This window comes from Rhinolophus sinicus, chromosome 8, assembly GCF_057876585.1.
Source record: "Rhinolophus sinicus isolate RSI-liver-muscle chromosome 8, RSI-T2T, whole genome shotgun sequence".
In the NCBI taxonomy this organism is placed as follows: Eukaryota; Metazoa; Chordata; class Mammalia; order Chiroptera; family Rhinolophidae; genus Rhinolophus; species Rhinolophus sinicus.
In genome coordinates this window covers 40,972,628-40,993,654 of record NC_142508.1, presented here as the reverse complement: position 1 = coordinate 40,993,654, position 21,027 = coordinate 40,972,628, and the positions used below count along the sequence as shown (strand labels likewise).

Here is a 21,027-nt window from a genome sequence, read left to right as displayed (position 1 = left end):
TCCCACCCTGAGATTTTCCTGCATCAACCCAGGAGGGCGCCCTGGATGCCGCCGGCCCTGCCCCCAACCTCCTTCCTCTCTTGACACAGCTTCCCGGTTAAGGATAGATGGGGAGGGCAGGCCAAGGTGGAACCGCCAGGCCCAGGAAAGGAGAAGCACTTTGGTATTGACAAAATGGCTCAGAGTGGCCAAGGGTTGGCCACGGAGATATGCAGCCTGCCAGTGGACCCTACCTGAGCACCTGGGTGCAAAGAAGGTGGCCTGGCTATTCCTGGCTCGCAGGGCCTCCCTTGGTCTCCACTGCACTGCCCAAGAGTTGGACCTTAGCCCGGCCTTGGGCGTGTGAGAAGCCCTTGGCCCTGGGCCCTGCCCCTGGTCCTTCCTCCCCCCACACACTGGGGACTCAGCCCTTCCTTGTGTTAAATAGAAACCTCTTTATTCTAAGTATCGTACATTCCTTAATACATTGGACTGGAGCCAGACCTTGAGGTGAGGGGAAAGGGGGGGCCTGGGATATTTGTGTAGAGCCTTTGCAACGCCACCCGCCACACATTGGGCTGAGGAGGTGGTGCTGGGAATGAGTCTCCTGGCCTTGGGAAAGTCCTTGCTCCCTCTTGCCCTCATTTCTCTCCTGTACAGGGAGTTTGCGGGTGGGTGAGAAGACCTCTGAGGACCTCTCCCTCCCAGGGGCTCTGTGGTCCCAGGCAAGGAGTCCGGAGGACTGTGTCAGCAGCAAAGATGGGGAGCACTGAGGCGGAGGGCTGGGAGAGTCTCAGCGTTGAGCCCTACGCCGGGATGGAGACAGAGGCCGAAGCCGGGGCAGATGGGCCAAACTGGGCCTGGCCAGCCGGGAGAGGGAGAGGTGGCCCGGGAAGAGAGGGAGGCCGAGGCAGAAAGATGGGCGGGGCACGGGGATGTCTGCGAAGAAGGCACGGTTGCGAGGGGGGGACAGGGCTCCCCCCTCAGACAGTTCCAGGTCTCGGGCCACAGCCAGGATTTCATGGCGGGCGGCTGTGTTGTGCAGGCCCCGGATGTCAAGGAGAGCGGCTACATGCTTCCGCCTGGGGGTAGAAGAAGGGACAGGTGCATGGGGGTTCTGGGCTCCAGGTGCACACCCCGCCCACCTGTGGATCCCACCTGACCAGCTCCATGTCAGAACTGTCTTAGCTCTGGAACCCCTCCAGATTCCCCCTCCACACCAGTCCCACAGATTCCTCTCTGTTCCCCAGACCCCCACCCGCTCCCCCCAAGCCAGCCTCCTTCCAGACCATCACTTCCAACCATTCCCAAATCCTCCCACTCACAAGGATTCCAGAACCCTCGCCTCCAAACCCAGCACAAGAATCTTCCTTTCCACCCCGGTCTCAGCTCCTGATTAAAATAACCTTTCATTTTCAGCCCCAACTTAGCTGAGACAGCCTAAACATTTCCCTTCTGGCGCCCTCACACCTGTTTAAGCTCTGGCATCTACAGCAGCACTGAACTGCATCTTCACCCTCATCTCAAACAGCCACACGTCATCACTCAAATGTGGTGCCCACCCACATCCCCAACCTAACCCTCACCTCACTTCAAGGCCTGGTCTGGAAGTTTCTCAACAGTTCCAGAGCCCTCAGCCAAAGCTCAACTCAAAATCTCTCAAACCCATTCTGGAATCTTCATCTCCAATTCCAACCTTAGAATCCTCATTCATTTCACCCCCCAACCCATTCCCAGAATTGTGCTCAACCAAAACTTTATTCCAGAACTGAAATTTACTTTGGGGACCCTCATTCTCAATTCAGACCCAACTCTATCCTACAGCCCTTGTCCCTAAATCTGACACAATGGAAACCCCCACCTCAGTTCCCGATCGCAGATCCAAAACTCTACTCCAGAGCCACCAACATATTTCAACTCAAGATCCTGAATCCAACATTCATTTCCAGAACTTTCCTTTCAGAACTCTGGGGCCTTCACTACTCCCTTCAACCCAGCTCAGTGTCTACACCGCCCCACATCCCAGGTTTGGAATCTCCACAGCTCCAAAACACTCACCTAAAATGAGGCTCAAGAACCTTCTAACTCAAGTGAACAGCCCCCAAACTCAGCTTTGGAACTCTCCTTCCAGCCCAGCTTGAGACCTCTCAAACCGAGATTCATATTCAAGTTCAGAAACCCCAATCCAGTAAGAATGCTGGGTCCCCCACCCTGATGGGACTCCAGGGCTCTGTGCCTTCCCAAGGACGTGAGCGCCGCACCCCAGAACCAGAACTATCCATCCTGAATCAGTTCTGGAACCCTCACCCTCAACCCTGGAACCTAAACCCCACCAATGCTTTGTTTCTCTGGGGACAGAATGTCTGCCTGCCCGAATAGCACCTTGGTACTGCTACCACTGCCACCACTGCCACCAGCATCCCACATTTACAGGGGGCAGTGTGGTGTGGTGGTGAGGTGTGCTAGCTTTAGACAGCCTTCTGCCTGGGTTCAAGTCTCAGCTTTGCTACTTGCTGGCTGTGATATTTGGGGTAAGCTACTTAGTTTCTGCCCGCCTCAGGTGGTGCCAAGCACTTAGAACAGTGCCGCCCTTCTCTTACAGAGTGGGTGTGTGAGATGCTTTCTTAGGTCTGGCATAAGGACTCAGAAAGTAAGAGCTGATATCGCTGCTGCTGTCACAATTGAGCGGGATGACGACGATTTCCTAATCCTATGAAAAGAGTACTGTTATCCCCGTGAAACAGATGAGAAAACGAAGGTCAGAGAGGACCACAGAGAAAGGAAATGGTCCACCAGGATCTGAATGGTGCCTGCCGCTGTGGCAATGCGTGTGCGCCCGTGTGCCGGTGCGTGTCCCCGTGTCCCCCGCGGTTCCCCTGTTGGGCCGGCCCTTCCTGCCGCCAGGCGGCCCCGCGCCCCCCTGCCCTGCGCTTCCTGTGCTTGCTTGTTTGTTTTCGAGCCCTGGTGGCGGCGGCAGCGACGGTGACGGCGGCAGGCGAAGGAGGGAAATCGTATTAATAATGCCCTGGGTCCAGCAGGAAACGGCCGTCAGACACGCTCGCCACCTCCCTCCCTCACCCCAGAGGCAGGAAATGCAGGGACGGATGCCAAGGCCCTCCGGAGACCTCGGCCTGGCAGCGAAGTGGGAAGGGGACACTCACCTGATGTCTGGATAGTCTCGCACCAGCACCCCCACCTCCACCTGGATGCTGGGAGTGTCTTCCAGCTGCAGGACTTCGGCCAAATGGGGCACTACGGCATCCAGCCACGAGGCCCGGGACTCCTGCAGGAGAAGGCCCAGGGCTCACACTCTTCCCAACGCCCCCTCCGCGAACCACACCCTCTCAAGGCCCAGCCCCTCCTGGCCTCAGTTTCCTCATCTATAAAACGGGGCAGAGGACAGACTGTGATCACAAGTTCTCTGGAACATTTGGAAATTTGAATAAAAATGCATAATAGAAGCTACTCCCAGTTTTGCAGTTAATTTGGAGCACCCCGTAGAACCTCGTCCAAGTTTGCAGACTTTGGGGGGAAACTGGATACCTGTACAAGTGATCACTGCCTTCTCAATAAAATTCCCCCCCCCCCAAATTTCCAAAGACTCCCGATTAGAAACTTCTGGAATCAAGTCTGATAAGGCCCTTTGCGTACTGCTGATGACAACTGGGTACAAATAAATGTTGGTGGTTTTAAATTCTTGAATTTGGGAACGCTAAGATTCTGAGTTTCTGTTGCATTTATTTGGCTTCCACCTGTGCTCAGAATAATAGCTGATGTTTGTAGTGTCATCTCTGTGCCTGGTAGGGTTCTAAGCACATAACTGATCTCAGCCCCCAACGATGCTTAGGGACCATAATTCTACTCATTTGCGCGCAGAGGCCAGCCGTCGCCGGGTTTTGCACTCACAGAGGGCAAGGCCTGGCGTGTTACGGGTTGCTATGGACGCAAAGTTGAGTGAGAGTCTTATTCTAAGCCCCGGTCTTGGCTGTCGGTCCTTGGTTTCGGACTGCCGCCCCCACCCCCACAGCCACACTGACCAGCCGCCTGAACAGCCTCTGGAGCTGTGCCGCGTCCTCCCGGAGTCTCCCGGCCACGCGGCTGCGGGTCCGCGCCGAGCGGCAGCGCAGGCGCCCGCGGAGCAGGGGCCGCACGTACTCCACTAGCGCCCTCCGGTGCAGCTCCGCTACCAGCGCCTAGGAACCGGGGGAGACACGAGAGCGTGTGAGCCGCCGGTGACCCCCCTTGCTGCTCCCCACTCCGGGCGCCCAACGGGAACCCCTGCCCAGCGTACAGAACGCCAGTCCGCCTCCCCGCGCCCAACTCCCGAGGGTGACCCCGGTCCTGTCTGATGATACCCTCCTCTTCCCCTAAACAACTCGCAGACACCCCCTATCGGCTCCAAAGGGTGGCCCATCCCAGCCCTCTCCCCATTCTCCGGAGTTTCACCTCGCCCTATGCCCCAGTACTCACGGGCACCGCTCCCCGCAGACCCCAGGCAGAGCGCCACCTATCTCACCCCGAAAGGGCTGCTCCCCGCCTTGAAGGGGTCTCCCCAGCACCCTCCTTCCCTCTCCTCCCCCCAAGCGGCCGCACCTGGTAAGGCTCATCCTGCATCCTGCGCAGGGTCAGGGCCTGCGCGCCCAGCGTGCCCACGATGCCGTCCAGGGCCTCGGGGCTGCTCAGCCACTTCCTGCGCATCAGCTTGTTGAAGTGCGGCTGGGAGAGACACAGTGGGGGGGGGGGTGTCACAGCTCCCCTTCCCGCCACCCTCTTTCTTCATTTACCAGTTCAACATACCATGTCCTCAAACCCTGCTTGGAGCTGAACCACGGCCGTGTGGTGCTGGGGACAGAGCAGTGACCGAGACAGCCTCAGCTCTGCCCTCCTAGGGATTAGAGTCCAGAGGGAACGACAGACACATCCCCAGACAGTAACCATCCAGGGCTGGGATGGGGGAGCCCAGGCAGGGGTTTAGGAAGCCCAGAGGGATGCCTGAGTCAGCATAGAGTCAAGGAGGACTTCTTGGAGGAGGGGACACCTAAGCTGAGGCCCTGGGTGAATGGTCACTGTTAGCCAGGTAGTGGGTGGGAGAGAGAGTGGCTCAATCAGAAGGAAGTGTGAAGTAGACTCAGATTTCAGAAAGGCTTGCCAGTCGTAGGAAGACCAGAAAGGTCAATTTGCAGGGCCCAATGCAAATGAAAATGGGAGACCCTTGTTCAACAATTAAGAACTTCAAGACAGAGACAGTAGAGAATTAAACGAAGCTCAGGCCCTTCTAAGCAAAGGGAGCCCTGTGTGACTGCCTCCTTCTGTGCATCCCTGAAGCTGGAACCAGTGATGGGGCAGAGGAGGGATTAGGTTGGTCAGATGGTGGGGGCTGGAGCATGCAGGGGTCCTCTGGGCTGTGTGAGGAGCCCCCCCTTTCTCATGCTGGCACTGCGGAGCCATGGCAAGTTCTGAACAGGAGAGGGAAAGGGTCAGGTTTGTGCTTTACCAAGATCTACGGGAGGGGGCAAGACTAAGGCAGAAATGAGGGTGGGGAGGCGGGAAGGAGGATAAAGCGGGGACAAAAGCAGTCAGAGGAGATGAGGAGGTGAGGGGGGAGAAAGGAGAACCCAGGTGGTAGATTCACAGGACTAGTAGTAACCTGCTGGGGGGAGGGGAGGGAGGCCTCTGGACAAGATACTGGAGGTGGGATGGGCAGTGGGTCTGTCCTTGAGACGGAGGCTGTGGGGAGCAAAGGGGACACGCTGCGGTCTGGGTGGATACCAGGAGGGTGAGGTGTCGGGAGACCTCCAGGGTTGGTGCCCGCGGGATTCTGGAGCAGGTCCCTGTTCCACTCAGCCCAGCACCCCCATCCCGCTCTCTAATCCAGACAGTAGCCCAGTTTGCTGAACCTACAAAAATGGGGCCTGTGGGCTCTTGTTGAAAAGCGAGGGGGAATTAAATGAGCTGATGTCCCTGGTACAGTGCCTGGCTCAGGACACGTTACTGTTGCTATAAAGTCTACATGTATGAAGACAACGATGGCCAATACCCGCGGGCCAGGGCCGGAGCTAAGCCCTTTATGGCCACCATCCCATTGCTTCCTCACTGCCACCTGAGAAACCTGGAAGTCCTCTGTTGAAATGGAGGCCCCAAGAGGATAAGCAATATGCCCAAGTCCCCCTACCTGGAAGCCGGGCCTGAAACACAGATTGTACCCCACCTCTGGGCACCCCCACACTCCCCCTCACCGACTCACTTTCGTTCACATACTTGTCCATTTAGTCACGCAATAAACACTTTCTGAGCCCTTCCTGTGGGCCCAGCCCTAGGTGGGTCACTGGGGACACATGAGAGAACCCTTGGGGACACAGCGCAGAATAAAACAAACAAATGCTGGATAATCATACACAGGTCAGAGGACTCTGAATGCCAAGGTGATATTTGATGACATTAGGGAAGTTTTGCTCCATGCGTCAGGTATGAAAACGGCATTGTCGTCATGTTTGTTTAAAAAGGATTCCTGAGCTTTTAGAGATACGGGTTGAAGGGTTGATGGACGGTGTTAGGATACAAAGGACCTGCTTTAAAAGAATCCAGTGGGCAGGAGAAATGGGGGGAGAGATGAGACAAGATCAGAGTGAAGCTGATAGTTGCTGGACGTGGGTGATGGGTCCCCAAGTGGTTGTTCTGTCATTCTGTCTACTTTTGTATATGTTTGAAATTTTCCATAGAAGCCACTATTTTAGAAACTTTCCAACAAATCCTTGCCCTTCGGGAGCTAACATTCCAGTGGGAGAAGACAAACAAAGCAAAGGATATAGCATGGCAGGTGACAGTAAGTGCTTTGGTGACAAATAGAGCAGGGAGTGAGGAAGGGAGTCTCGGGACGTCTATTCTATTTATTTATTTATTTATTTATTTATTTATTTATTTATTTTCTCTGTTTTTCTTTTGTGTGCTTCAGGGTGTCTATTTTAAATAGGGCAATCAGGAGAGGTCCCACTGAGAAGGTGACATCTGACTCAAGACTTCAGAGGTGAGAGAGGGAGTTATGTGGCTCCTGGAAGGAAGAGTGGCCCAGGCGGAGGCAACAGCAGGTGTAAAGGTACTGAGGCTGGAACGTCTGTCATGTTCAGGAGCAGAAGGGGGGGCGGTGTGGCTGGAGTGGAGTTACGTGAGGGGGAAAGTGGAAGATGAGGTCAGAGAGGGAAGAGGCGGACTGCACAGGGCCTTGGAGGCCATGGCAAGCACTTGGGCTTTCGCCCGGAGTGAGCTGGGAGCCATGGAGGGTTCTGAGCAGAAGCGAGACACGAGCTGATGTACAGCCTGGATGGAGCATGCATTAAAACCACTCAACTGCACAGCTGTCATCTCAGTCCCCATTCCCCCCCCCCCACCCTGCCCACACTCTCATCCACGTCTGAACCCAGCTCCATCCAGGCATGCACAAGAGCCCAGAGAAGGACGAATGGGGCCCTAGGGTCTCAGAGGGGCTGGGCAGGGATTTGGGGGACCTCAGAGGGGAGGGACTCTACCCAATCCCTAAGGCCCCTCCTGCTGGTGGCTCTCTGTCCTTCCCTGGACCATATCCTCCCACCTCTTCCTTCCTGTATCCCTCTCTGCCGCCCCAAATGGCCCAGACATGGCCATCACCCCCTACCCCCGCCTGCTTCCCAAACACTGAGTCATGGGCTGAAAGGAACTGAAGGATGGGGGGGTACACTCCTCTATCTGGCACAGGCCCCACCAGCCCCCTGCCTCACTCACCTGCAGCTCCTGGAACAGGAGGTCGGCCAGGACACGGTGGCAGAGCCGGGTCACACGGTCCAGAGCACTGGCTGCTGCTTCCCGAGCCGGCTCACTTTCAGGGGGCCCCACTCGGGCCAGGCGCTCTGCCAGAGCCCTGTGGGGATTAGTGGAGTCAAAAGTCAAGTAGCCCCAACATTCAGCCCAACTGCCTGGACCTGCCTTAGATGGACCCTGTTTTATGGGACACAGGGATGACAGGTCAGATGGGGTGCTGGGAAAAGTCAGGGGCTCTGGGGAGGTTCTGGAGGCTGAGAAATATCAGGGGATATCTGGGAGACTGCAGAATTTGGGGTCTCTGGGGAATGTCTGGGGGCCTACAGGGTGTTGTGGGATGGAACACCCTGTTCCTCTGGGTGAGAGTGGAGAGGTCTCCATTCTCAAAGTCTGTGATTCTAAATGTCTATACAGTGGTACCTCGGTTTTCAAATGTAATCCGTTCCGGAAGACCGTTCGAGTTCTGAAATGTTCGAAAACAGCCCACAACTAGGCCTCAGGATCTTGCACTCAGCGGAAGCTGCGTGACATGTTCAACTTCCGAGGAGCGTTCGAAACCCAAGCATTTACTTCTAGGTTTACAGCGTTCGTAAACCGAAATGTTCTTCAACGAAGACGTTCGAAAACCGAGGTACCACTGTAATTCTAAAATTCTACCCTTCTTGTTTTCTGTCATTGTAACGGTCGATGACCCTCCATCACTGAAAGGAATGTATCCCTGAGTTCCCGTGTTTATAGGAGTTGACCGATGTGCCAGGTTTTTCTCTGCAAAAGAGTGGAGCCAACTCTCCATCCTTTGGGGACAGAAGAAATAGATGATGGTACATCCAAGCAGTGGAACACAGTTCAGATATGAGAAAGGAATGTGGGAATTCTTCGTGGGTTAACAGAAAGATCTCGAAGCTGTTAAAGGAACAGAGTGTGTGCCATATTCTACCATTTGTATTTTTTTAAACAAGGAAAAGGAGTAATACGTATGCATATATTTAAATGTATTTACTTATATGTGCATTAAATATATGTATTCTGTGTATAAGATATGCGTATATCTACATATGCATGAAGTGGGCACAGTATATATGCCTATCTACACTTATTATGTATACATATTTACTGGTGAGTGTTTCAAATATCCCTGCAAAGGAATGGGAGACACTAACAATAACCGGCTGCCTCTAAGTGGGGGTCGGGGGAGGAATGTGGTGGGCGTGAGACTTTTCACTGTTTTAAGTTAATGAAAAAGAAAAGTAAGATTAAAAGGTTAAAAAAAAATAATTCTTAGAGCGTGTGTCTGGCTTCCAGGCTGCGGAAATTCTCACACCCGAGCGTTCTGATGAGTCCATCCTTCCAGTGCTCGGTGATGCTGTGGCTTTTTCTAAAAGTCCCAGGTTTTAGGCTTCGAAGGTCCCATGTACCTACCTGCCTTTGGAGGCCAGCTCTGTGATCCCCACCCAGGATCCAGGCACCTCAGTTCAGCTGGTCCCCTGGGACTGGCCCTCTCCCCCATGCACTGTGGGTGCTCTCACCTCAGGGGCGGCCCGCAATTGACCAGGGTGATGATCCTGCTGACATAGGTGTCGGATAGCAGCTCCCGGACTCCTGTGTTTTCATGGAATCGCTCCACACGCTGCTGGAAGCTAGAGGGAGGAGGAGGGGGAGGGCGGCACAAAGGTCCCTTGCTGGGCACTTAGCCCTGCAAAGCCTGCGTTCCCCACTGCCTGCTGCCCATCCTGCCTTGATTTTTCCTTTCATCTCTCCTCTGTTGGATCCTGGGTCCTGAAGCTCACCTCCCCACTGCAGCGCCCCCCTCCCCCCCCAATGCCCGACCTACCCCCAGCCACCATACCTCTGCAGGAACTCCGCCAGCGCCCCCAGGCAGCAGTAAGCCATCCGCTCCCCAAACTCCCGGCTGATGCGGGGCGCTCGCTCTGTGTGCTCTTCCAGCAGCTGCATGGTCCAAGGGGATGAGAAGGGATGAAGAGGGGGTGAGCCCCCACTTTCCCACCCGGCACTGTCCAGCCGATCCTCCTCCACCTTCCCGCTCCTACCTCACACACGTCCTGTGCCAGGCTGCTGGGCCAGTCCTCTGTGCTCCCCCAATGCTCCTCGTCCTCCTGCAGAGCCCGGAGCAGGGCTGCCCGAGTCTGAGCCTGGCGTGGGCAATGGGGGGAGAAGCAGGAGTTGGGGTCACCTGGGAGCCTCTCCCTCTCTTTCTCTCCATGATCCCCACACCTTAGCCCCAAGCAGGTCTGGAGTCTACCAGTGAGCTCGTCAAGTTTACACTGGGGAGGAAGGCTGGACGGGAAAACACCCCGAGCCTTTTCCATTGCTAAGTCTGTGATTTGGAGCTCGATATTAAGTGTCTGTGGTCTGAACCTTCCTCATTCTACTACCCAGAAGGTTTAAGGGTCAGTGCTCATTATTTGATGGCCCTAAGACTCGGCTCTCAGGTTCTACAAAGCAAATCATTCAAGATTGTCAGATTCCAGGATTCAAAAATTCCCAGGGTCTGGGATTCTAAGGTTAACACATCTCTGATTTTCTGGCCCGATGTTGTCTTCAACTCAGTGAGTCTGAGAATCTAGATATGTTGAAGTCTAAGATTCTAGACTCTCAAGTTGCAAAAATGCTGATTTCTGTGGCTGGAGCAGGACCTACATTCAGGCAGGAAACCCCGGTGACCGGGCTAGGTGCTTACGGTTGGGCCATTCTGCTGAGTGGTGCCAGTCCCAGTCAGTTATTAACCATGTTTAGGACCAGCCGTGCTTATATGCAACGATGCTTGGATGCCTCCGTCTCTGAGTCTCTGGGTCTGTGAGCTGAGGTTCTGTGACAACTTTCTCTTGCTCTGAGTTTTGAATGTTCAAATGTACTGACCCTTTACTGAGTGTCTCTATGCCCAGCTGGGTGCTTTGCAGCACTGAACGACTGAATGTAAGACAGAAGTGATCAGTATGGGCTTACACGCCTATGTCTTTTGGACAGAACTCAGAAGTCCACAACGGGGAAAGGGAGATGGAGACAGCAAAAGGGGGAGCGGAGGGACCCCCAAGCCCAGTGTCTGCAGAGTGCCTCCCCCGCCCTCCCAAATCCCCAAGGCCAAGTCTCAGGTACCTTGACGTCTGTGACACATTCATCCTCCAAGCCCCGCACGGTGCCAGGCGACAGAAGGGACCCCAGCTCCCCGTTCTCTAGGGCGACCACATCCACCAACCCTAGGACCTCTCTGGGGGTGGAAGGTAAGACAGGGAGGGAGGTCTGTGAGAGGTGGGACTGGACAACTAAACTCTGCCCATCTCCAGCCCTTCACACCAGTGTGTGACCCTGGGCCACTCCCTTCCTCTCTTGGGGCCAGCTTTGCTCATCCCTCAAAGGAAGTCTCTGAAATTGTGGCTCCCCTGGCCCCAGCTCTCTGAGTCAGCTGCCTGATGGATGGTGTCCGGGCAAGACTTGTAGGGGTGAAGTCCAGGCTTGATGAACTGTGGGCACGCAAGGTCTCACCCATGATCGGCTTCACCAGACAGAAGCTCCCTTCCACCTCCTCTCCTAGTCCCTACTGCGTCTGCTGGCCCTGGAGGCTTCTCCAGTCCAGCCCTCACTCCCCACTTTTATACACCTGCATGCCCCAGCCTGTGCAGTTCTCTCTCTCTCTCTCTCTCTCTCTCTCTCTCTCTCTCTCTCTCTCTCTCTCTCACACACACACACACACACACACCAGACTTTTGCTCATGACATCTTCTCAGCCATAAGCACAGCCTCTCTACGAATTGGACTTAACTCATGTCCCACCATTCCAGGAAGATTTCCAGACTCCCTTTCCTGCTGCCATCTCCCAGGAATGATGGTGTGAAAGTGTCGTTAACATATATTTCCAAGTGGGACCTCAGGGGTCACTACTGTTGGTAGCTGTAGCCTTCCCATTCTTCTAGGGACAGCATCCTGATTTTGTTTGAGGAACCACCCAGCCCCTTCACTCTCCAATGTGTGGTTTGGGTGCGGCCAACTCCCTTTTTCCTGGAGTGCGTAGGTCACAGTCATGGCTAATCACCGTATTCCATCTCCCAGCCACAAGAAGAGGTATGTTTTAGGATTCAAAAGCTTGATGGTTATCAGATTCCAGGACTGGGAGCGGCAATGGTGCTGAGGTTTTAGATGCTAAGATTACAGAATTCAAGGGGCCAACAAGCCTGGAAGGATGAGTGGCGTCAAGGGTGTACGATCCAAAGAGGGGAGGGGCTAAGGTTCAGGGTTTGAAGGCTCACTGGTGCTAAGATTCTAGTTTTGGAAGCATCATCAATCCTGAAGTTCTAAGATTGGAAGAGTCAACAATGCTAATGCCCTAGGATCTAAAGAAAGAGCAGTGTCAGGGGTCTAGGATTCTAAGGTGGACAGTGCCAAGATTTTAAGACAAGAAGGGTGAGCAGTGAGTGCTAAGATTGTAGGATTGGAAGGGTCAATGGTGGATGTTGCTAAAATTCTAGGTGTGTAACTGTCCACCACGTGAAGATTCTAGGATTGGAAGGGTGGACAGTGTGGAAGTTCTGGGACTAGAAGGATGGATTCAAGGAGTGTCGGTGGCCGTGATGCAAAGGTTCTAGGTTTGGAAAAATCAGCGGAGCTAAGATTCTAAGACTGGAAGGTGCTAAGCTTTCAGAACTGGAAGGATGGATGTGCATGAAGGGTGGACGGCGCTATGATTCTAGTATTGTAAATGGCACCGGGGGTCATCGGTGTTAACGTTCTAGAATCCAAGGTCGGCTGTTCCAAGGTCCTTGGGATCTGGAGGCCCTGGCTGGGGGTGGGGGCCGGGAAAGGGTTCCACGCGACCTAGTGTAATCCGTGGTGCGGTGTGCGGCGGCCCCCTCTCACCTGGGGTACACCTGGTTGTGCCAGTACAGCAGCGCGTAGCGGTCGGCCAGCGGCAGCCTCCGGCGGGCGGCGGCCCCCAGCCACTCGGCCAGCGCGCCGTGGTAGCCGCGCAGGTAGACGCCGAAGGCGCCCAGGCCGGCCGGGTAGGCGGGTGCCAGGCGGCCCCGCACCACGCCCATATCCTCCAGCAGCCGCGCCCGCAGCGCCTCCAGCTGCCCCGCCAGGCCGCCGGGCGCTCCGGGTGCCGCGGCCTCCAGGCGCTCCCGCGCAGCGCGCGCCACCGCCTCTGCCCAGTGGGCACGCAGCCTGCGGGCTGCCCCCGGTCCCCGGCGCCCGTCGGCAGCCTCCTCCTGCACCAGCACCTGGCCCAGCTGCGCCACGGCGCCCGCCCCAGCGCCGGCGCCCAGCCCGGGGCCCGCCAGCGTCTCGCGCACCAGCGCCCACAGCTCGCGCTGCAGGGCCTCGTACAGCAGCGCCACGTCTCGCGCCCGGCGGCCCCCGCCTGCGCCCTCAACCTTGGGCGGCCCAGGCGCGCCGCCCCCCGACGACGCCAGCTCCTCGGCCTCCAGCTCCAAGATGTGTTCGTCTGCTCGCGCGAGCTCACGCTGCTGGATCAAACTCAGGATTTCCAGCACTGTGGGTGCAAAGCGGGAGTCAGGGGGAGGAAAACAGGCGGGGGGGGGCGGGGGGGCGGGGAAGTAGGGGAACCGGAGAGAGGAGGGGAGGGGGAAGGTGTGCTGTAGAGAGAGGCGTCAGGGGCGGTTCCGGAGAAGCGGGAAAAGAGAAGGGTGTCGGAGGAGAGGTGTGGGGACCAGGGGGAGGGAGGAGATGGGGAGGGGAAATTTAGGGCTGGTGGGAGGGGGGCAGAAGTAGAGCAGGAGGTCAAGGGAGGGGGGAAGGGGAGAAGTGAAAGGGGTGCAAGGGGTCAGGGTTTGGGGAGGGGAGGATGGGGGCGAGGGGCTGGATGAGAGGGCAAGGGCCAGGGCCAGCACGGCAGGGAGGGGTCGGGGACGTTAGGGAAGGGAAGAGAGGGCTTGGCCATGGCAGCCAGCGTCCGCATGTGGGAAGTAGGTTAAAGGACTAGATAGAGGGTGTCACATTAGTAAGAGGATTGGAGGGGGGAGTCAGAGGAAGTGCGGGACGAGGGGTGAGAAAGACAGGAGAAGGTTAGGGGACGGGGTCAGGGGTCAGGGCAAGAGAGAAGGCACCAAGGGGTGGACTAAGGGTTGGGGACATCAGAGGAGTTAGGATAGAAAAAAGTGTATCTGGGCCAGAGAAAGGGGTCAGAGAAGGGGGGACGGGTTGTAGACATGGAGGGGATAGAGAAGTGGGAGGGCTGAGGGAGAACAGTCCCAGCCAGGTAAGGAGAGAGGGATGGAGAGAGCTGGTGGACCAGTGGGCAGGGCAGAAGCTTGGACAAGGGGAGAGGATAGCAAGACCAGAGATGGGTCTTTGGTGGGTGGGGACAGCTATTGGGGGTGATGAGTTCAGACTCCCCAAAGAGAGGGGAGCCTTGGGCTGAGAGGCCTCTGAGTGAAGGAGGGGGGGTGCCAGTGGCCCAGGGTTACCCCCGACATCTCCACCCCCCTCCACTTCCTCCCTGGCAGAGAAACTATTTCCTGGCCAGGGCTATTTCTGCCCATCCGTTTCCAGAAGGCGGGGGCTCCAGTCACCCCCTTCTCACCTCCCTGCAGTGCCCTCCCAGTCCCCAGGGAGCAGGGGCTGAAATAGCCTCTGGTCAGGATGTGGAGGGCATCAGAGGACGCACAAACGGCTCTCCTGAGGTCCCCAGCACGGGGACAGCATGGGCTGTCCATGGGGGGAGGGCTAGGAGCTGGGATGGGGACTGGGGATGGGATTGAATGAAGGTGGGGACGGGGACAGGGTCGGGGATTCAGAGGGAGATGAGGATGAGGTGAAGGTAGGCGTTGGGAGGAGGGAGGTTCGGGTTAGGGTGAAGTCGGGGTTGAAATCAGTACAGGGGGTGGGAAAGGAATTGAGAATGACGTCTGGCGTTTGGGGTAGGAATGGGGTTAGAGACATGGGTGGAGGTGAGTTTAGGTGAGAGTTGAGGATGGGTAAAGACAGAGGGGCATGAGTGTGAAGATGAGGTTTGGACGTGAGCTGGGGTTATGACTGTGGATGGAGTAGAAGAGGGAGGTTGAAAAGGGGGGTTAGGATTGGGACTCGGGATGGGAGTGGAGATGGGATTAAGAATGAAGGAGGGGCGGCCGGAGGCTCAGTGGGTTAGAGCACGAGCTCTGAACAACAGGGCTGCCAGTTCAATTCCCGCATGGGACGGTGGGCTGCGCCCCCTGCAACTAAAGACTGAAAACGGCAACTGGACTTGGAGCTGAGCTGCGCCCTCCACAACTGGATTGAAGGACAACGACTTGGGGCTGATGGGCCCTGGAGAAACACACTGTTCCCTAATATTCCCCAATTAAAAAAAATTAAAGATTTGTACCTGATTTATTAAAAAAAAAAAGAATGAAGGAGGAGGTTGAGTTTGAGGTTGGGTTTGAAATTGGGGGCTGGGGAGGGGCATCTAAAGACTAGCATCAAATGAGGAAGTTGGGGAGGGGGGTGAAGAGGAGGAAAATGGGCCACGCAAGAGGGCTGGACCGATTGGCAGTTGTCATGGTGATGGGCAGAGTGAAGAGGTTAAAAATGGCCTTTGGAGAAAGGAATAGTTTGAGGACAAGCATATGATGCGTCTCAAGGTGGACGTTGCTGCTGGGGTTGGAATAAGTATGGGGTAGAAACCAAAAAGTCATTGAGGAAGGCACTGGGGTTTGGGGTGGGATTGGGGTTGAGGATACAGATGGTGGTGTTATGAGTTAAATTGTCCCCCCCCCCATCCAAGATAATAGACTAGTGAAGTCCTAATTCCAGGACCTCAGAATATGGGACCTTATTTGGAAACAGGTCTTTACAGAGGTAATCAAGTTAAAAGGAGGCGGTAAGGTGAGCCCTACTCCAGTATGACTGGTGTCCTTATAACGAGGGGAAAGTTGGACACCAAGACAGACATGCACAGAGGAAGGTGGTGGGAAGAGTCACAGAGGGAACGCCATGTGAAGACAGAGGACCGGAGTGATGCAGCCACAAGCCCAGGGACATCAGATGGCCAGCAAAGCACCAGAAGCTGGAAGAGGCCGGGAAGGATTCCCCTACAGATCTCCGAGGGGGCACTTTGACTTCAGACTTTTAGCCTCCAGACCGAGAGAAGAATACATTTCTGTAGTTGTAAGCCACCTAGCTTGTGGTACTTTATTACTACGGCCCCAGGAAACTAACACAGAGCGTGGTAGATATGGGGTGAGATAGCCAAAAGATGAAGGTAGATGTTGGGCACAGAGCTGAGTTTGAACATGAAGCTTGGACATGGGCTGAGTTGGGAATGAAGTTAAAGGTCAAAGCTGAGGCTGAGGGTTTAGGAGTGGGATAGAAGAGGAGAAGGGACTGAGGATGAAGGAGGAGGTTGAGGTGGGGCCAGGGTTGGGGCTGGGGATGGGATCCAGTGGTGCATGGAGGTTAGGGAGGGGCATAAGGTCAAGGTGAAATGTGGGTATTTTGAAAGGAGCCGGGATTGAGGTTGAATTTGAGAATAGGGAGGGAAAGAGGGTTGAATTTGGGGATAGGGCGGGGATTGGAGGAGGTGGGACCAAAGTTGGTGGTTCACTTGGCGCTGGACATGGGGTAAGGTTAAAGATAGCAGGTGGAGAGAAACAGACTGGGGGTGGGCATGGGGATGGGGAGCACGACAGACTGCCAGGGGACCAGCTGGCGTTGTCCCTGGAGACAGGCAGATACAAGTTGGAGATGGGGTCACAGGGGAGGCTGGGGTGGGGTTCAGTGTGAAGCCTGGGGACGGTCAGGGAGAGGGGTGGAATGGGCACTGTGATTCTCTCAGGCCTGGGCCTGGACTTACCTGACAATGGTTCCTTCATCTTTGGGGGCTCTGGGACCCTGGGTGGGGGCTCAGGAGCCGCCTCGCCTGCAGGTACCACTCTCTCGGCCAGTGACACTCGCCGGGGCTTGGGCCCGCGCCCCAGTCTCAGGAAGGCCAGTCTCCGGGCAGCCTCCCCAGTTGCCTCCTCATCGCCCTGGCCTCGGGTCCCCTGAAGCCTGCCCAGGAGGCCAAAATCTGCTGAGCTCCTGCGTATCCCTGGTGTCAGCACACGGCCCAGGAAAGAGCGGGGCTGCCCGTCACTGGGGCTGCCTGCTCGCCGGCCAGGGGTCCAGCCCAGCCGGAAGGACGCCAGGCCTGCCAGCTTCTCCAGAGTGGCACGTCGGCGATAAGATGTTCCATTGGGCAGGGTCCCTAGCTCCCCGGCCTCTTCTTCTTCCAGCCCTGGAATTTCCTCAAAGGGGTTCCTAGAGGACATCCGGGGCAGGGTCCCTGCCCGGGACACCTTAGAGTCTGCCACCCCTAGACTCTTTAGGATGGGCATTTTGACAGGCAGGGGACCTGGGGAAAAAATAATGGACCATCAGTGGTGTGAAGAGAATGGTAGTGTCAATGACAATGCCTGTGTGTCCCCAGCACTTTGGGGCATGTGTGCCAGGCACGGGGCTGGGCACTCACAATCCCAGGAGGTGATTATGCCCATTTTGCAGATGCGGAAACAGGCTCAGAAGGCCAACGTGGCTTGCCTAACATCCCAATGATTTGGGGACAAAGGCAGGCTTCACACCCAGACCTGTCTGATTTCAGAGCCTGGGCATCAACATTCAGACCCTCCCCTACAGTACTCCTGCCCTAGAGTATCATCTTAGTTGACCCTCCTCCATGAAGAAGCAGGCTCAGAGAAGGGAAGCGTCTCTGTCAAGGTGGCACAGCTGGCAAAGGGCAGAGACTACTTGGGACCCAAGTCCCCCAGACATTCAGGTCACACGGCTGGGACCTGTCGCCTCCCCTGTCCAGTCAGTAGGCCTGCCATCTCTGCCCATTCATTCCTTCAGCAAAACCTCACTGGGAAATACCCACAATAGGCAAATCTACACCGAGAGAGAGATTAGTGGTTGCCAGCGACCATTTAATGAACACAATTTCCTTGTAGGGTGATGGAAATGTTCTGGAACTAGGTAGACGTGATGATTGACAACATTCTGAATATACTAGATGCCGCTGAATTTTATACTTTAAACTAATTAATACGGTGAATTTTGTTATGTGCATTTTACCACAATCAGAAAAAAAACTTCCAGGGCAGCTGGTTGGCTCCGTGGTTAGAGCGCTGTGCTCATAACACCAAGGTCGCCGGTTCGATTCCCACATGGGCCAGTGAGCTGCGCCCTCCACAACTAGACTGAAAACAACGGCTTGACTTGGAGCTAAACTGCACCTTCCACAACTAGATTGAGAAAAAAAATGACTTGACTTGGAGCTGATGGGTCCTGGAAAAACACATTGTTCCCCAATATTCCCTAATTTAAAAAAATAAATAAATAAATAAAAAGAAAAGAAAGAGAAAAGAAAAAAACCTTCCTAGGTATTTATTTGCCCTGGGCCTGACCCTGTGCAGGCACTGGGGACACAGCGGAGGCCAAGGCAGATCTAGTCCCTGCCCTCAAGGGGCTTGAAGCTTCCTGCCCATTCCATCTCCTCAGTCCTTCGTCTCCCTTCCTCTCCATGGCCCCTGCCCCAGTCCAAGCCCCTTCCCACTTGCCTGCCGCAGCCTCCTCCCTGGTCTCCAGTCTTGGTCCCTCCAGTTAACCTTTGAGGATCTGTTAAAGCACAAACCTGCCCTTCCCTTTCTGCTAACCTTCCATGTCTCCCCAGTGCCCTCAGGACAAAATTCAGGCCCCTCTCTTGGCAGCTGTGCACCTTGCCAGCGCTGTCCCACATTCTCTTCCTTACTCCAGATTCCTCTGCATGTCAGCATCTGTCGATCCTGCTACATGGAAACCTGTTCTTCACGTTCCATTTATTCTTTAGGACCCAACTCCAATGCCCCCTTCTCCAGGAAGCCCTCCCTGATGCCCAGACTGGGTCAGGTGCCCCCCTCAGAACTTCCCCTACCGTAGCCCTGCCCACTATGAGTTATCACTGTCTGAGAATGAGTCTCTGTCCCCCACTGGACTTTGAGCCTCCAGAGGGCAGGGTCAGGGCTGTCTCTGTCACCACTGTGTCTCCAGCTTCCAGGCCAGGCATTTAGGGAATGAATGGGTGATAAACAGGAAATGAAGGAAGGAGGTAAGGACTTCATTCCTTGTGGGGAAGAGGAATGATGAGTCAAGCTGGAGAGGTCAATAAGGAGCAGGCCACACAAGGCCCGAAGGCTGTGACGAGGGATTCTGGCTTTCTTCTGAAGGTGCTGGGGAGCCATGGGAGCGTGCTTTTTAAAATCACGAAATCATCCAAACATTCAGAAAAGTATAGAGAACAAACTCAATGACCAGCCCTGTGCCTACAATCCTAGCTGCATCTACCGCAAACTTTGGGTCTATTCAGGTTTTCTTAACAATCAAGCATTACAAAGGCACTGAAGCCCCCAACGCCCCTCCCTGCCCCCACTCACCCCAGCACTCTCCCAAGAAAAGCAGCATCCAGAATGTCCAAGCCAATCTACCCTATGCCCACGCAGACTTGTATTCAAAAATAGTATCTTGTTTTGCATGGTTTTAAACTTTCTATAAATGCTATCATTCTGTGTGAGTCCTGCAACTTCCTTTTTTTGGCTCCCTTATCCCTGCCTCACTCTGTGACTCTAGTTGATTTATTTTAAGTGCTGCATACTATTCCATTGTGTAACTATGACAAAACTGTGTAGTGTCAGATGTTCACATATTCTATTATTGCTGGACGCATACGTGGTTTTGAACCGGGACAGATTCTGAGCAGGCGAAGGACAGGGTCAGGACTGTGCATGTGGGGTGCATGGGAAGCCTGGGGGCAGGTTGATGCTGAAGGCGCCCTGAGTGGGTGGAGCCACGGCCTTTTCCTGGTGGGGAGCTCCCTTCTTTCCTTCCCAACTTCAGCCTCTAGACCTCAGCTGTTGTTTTCAAGTCTCCGGTTCCTAGAAACACCCTCCCAGACTATCTCCAGTCCTCAAAGTCCACTACCCCCCAGAGAGGCTGCCACCATGGCAATCTCTTGCCTGGAGCCCCTATGGCTGAACACAATCGATACCACCCCTCAAACATACACACTCTTCACACACTGATTTTTCCATCTTTCATTTTCCAAGCGGGTTTCAATGCACCTCATCCCCAAAATGGCTCCACCATCTCCCCAGAACTGGCTCCAACATCTCTCCCCCAACTGTACCTCCCCCTCAAAATGGAAGGCTCCAATTTCCCTCCAATTGAATTGAACACTGCCCAAGATAGACTTGACATTCCCCCACTGGCTCCCACATCCACGCCCAAACTGGATCCAATACCCCTAAACCAACATCCTCAGACCTGGCTGCAACGTTTCCCCAAAACCAGCTCCAACGTCTTTCCCCTTCCTGGCTCCAACAATCCCCTCTGCAAACTGGCTCCAACATCCTGCCCCCTCCAGTTCCCTCTGTGCCGCCCCAGTGCCAGGCCCCTGACTCACTTCCGAGGCATCCCCAAGCCCCCAGCCCCCCAGCTCCCACAGGATGTCTTGGCCACCAGAGCGTCCCTCTTTGGGCTCCTCCTCCTCTTCCTCACTGCCAGCCTTTCCCCAAAGGCCCAAACCCTCCGCTGGCTGCCTGACCTGTTGGCAGAAGTCTTCCCCTCCAGTCCCCGGTGCCCGTATGGGAGAACTCTTACAAACTGGGCGTCCAAGCCCGACCCCAGCCAATCCAGCCCAACCCGGCCTTGCCCCCAAACAACACGTCACCAGTCCAGCCTGTTTCCAGTTTATCCACATCTTCACTCCCAACCCGGTTCCCATCCCCGTCTCCTGCTCCATCTCCATCCCAGCCCTTGTCCCCTCTCCCGTCTCCAAAACTCCATCGCTTGGGGATGGAGCAAAGCACTCAGCCCTCCCTGGCCTCAGTCTTCCTACCTGAAGTTGGAGGACGTCAGCCCCAACCAAACACATCTCATCTCTCTTCTCCCTTGGGGTTCCAAGCTCTCCACTCCTTGCAGCCTCTCTGGATCTCCAGAGTGCCCCCTGCACCCTCCTCCTGCTTCCATCTCTCCCTGCTCTCTTGCGGGCACCCTCCCAAGGTAAGGCCTCAGATTGTCTCTTTGCCCCCAGCCTCTCCTGGCTTCAGGGCACATGTTCTCTTCCCAACTCTGAGCAGTGCTGCTTTCTCTGCCCCAGCACACTCACCTCTGTTGCCAGTGTCTTCTCCCTCTGTGCCTGCTGCTGTCCTGTCCTGAGGCTACTTTGGCCAGGACTGCTGAGAGCTTGGATCTGAGGAGGGGGGGTTAGAGGAGGTCAATTTCCTGTCAGGAAACCCC

The 21,027-nt window shown here is 55.4% G+C and overlaps 1 protein-coding gene across 1 annotated transcript; it reads right to left on the bottom strand.

Annotated features, from left to right (window-relative positions):
• Window positions 1–414: 414 nt before the first annotated feature.
• Window positions 415–21,027, bottom strand: EXOC3L2 (exocyst complex component 3 like 2). Its single transcript, XM_019754797.3, has 12 exons — window positions 20,897–21,027; window positions 16,574–17,113; window positions 12,640–13,273; window positions 10,885–10,996; window positions 9,819–9,920; window positions 9,617–9,717; window positions 9,297–9,407; window positions 7,735–7,870; window positions 4,573–4,695; window positions 4,017–4,172; window positions 3,141–3,262; window positions 415–1,061 (listed from the first exon to the last, which is right to left on the bottom strand). Exons 2-12 carry the CDS (start codon window positions 17,094–17,096, stop codon window positions 773–775), a joined length of 2,409 nt encoding a protein of 802 aa, XP_019610356.3. The 5' UTR covers window positions 17,097–17,113; window positions 20,897–21,027; the 3' UTR covers window positions 415–772.

Coding starts and splice junctions, on each gene's coding strand:
- EXOC3L2 (XM_019754797.3), bottom strand. CDS start 17,096: ATGCCCATCCTAAAGAGTCTAGGGGTGGCAGACTCTAAGGTGTCCCGG. Junction 9,718..9,818: donor TGGCACAGGACGTGTGTGAG/GTAGGAGCGGGA, acceptor TGGACCATGCAG/CTGCTGGAAGAGCACACAGA. Junction 1,062..3,140: donor CGAGACTATCCAGACATCAG/GTGAGTGTCCCC, acceptor TTCTACCCCCAG/GCGGAAGCATGTAGCCGCTC.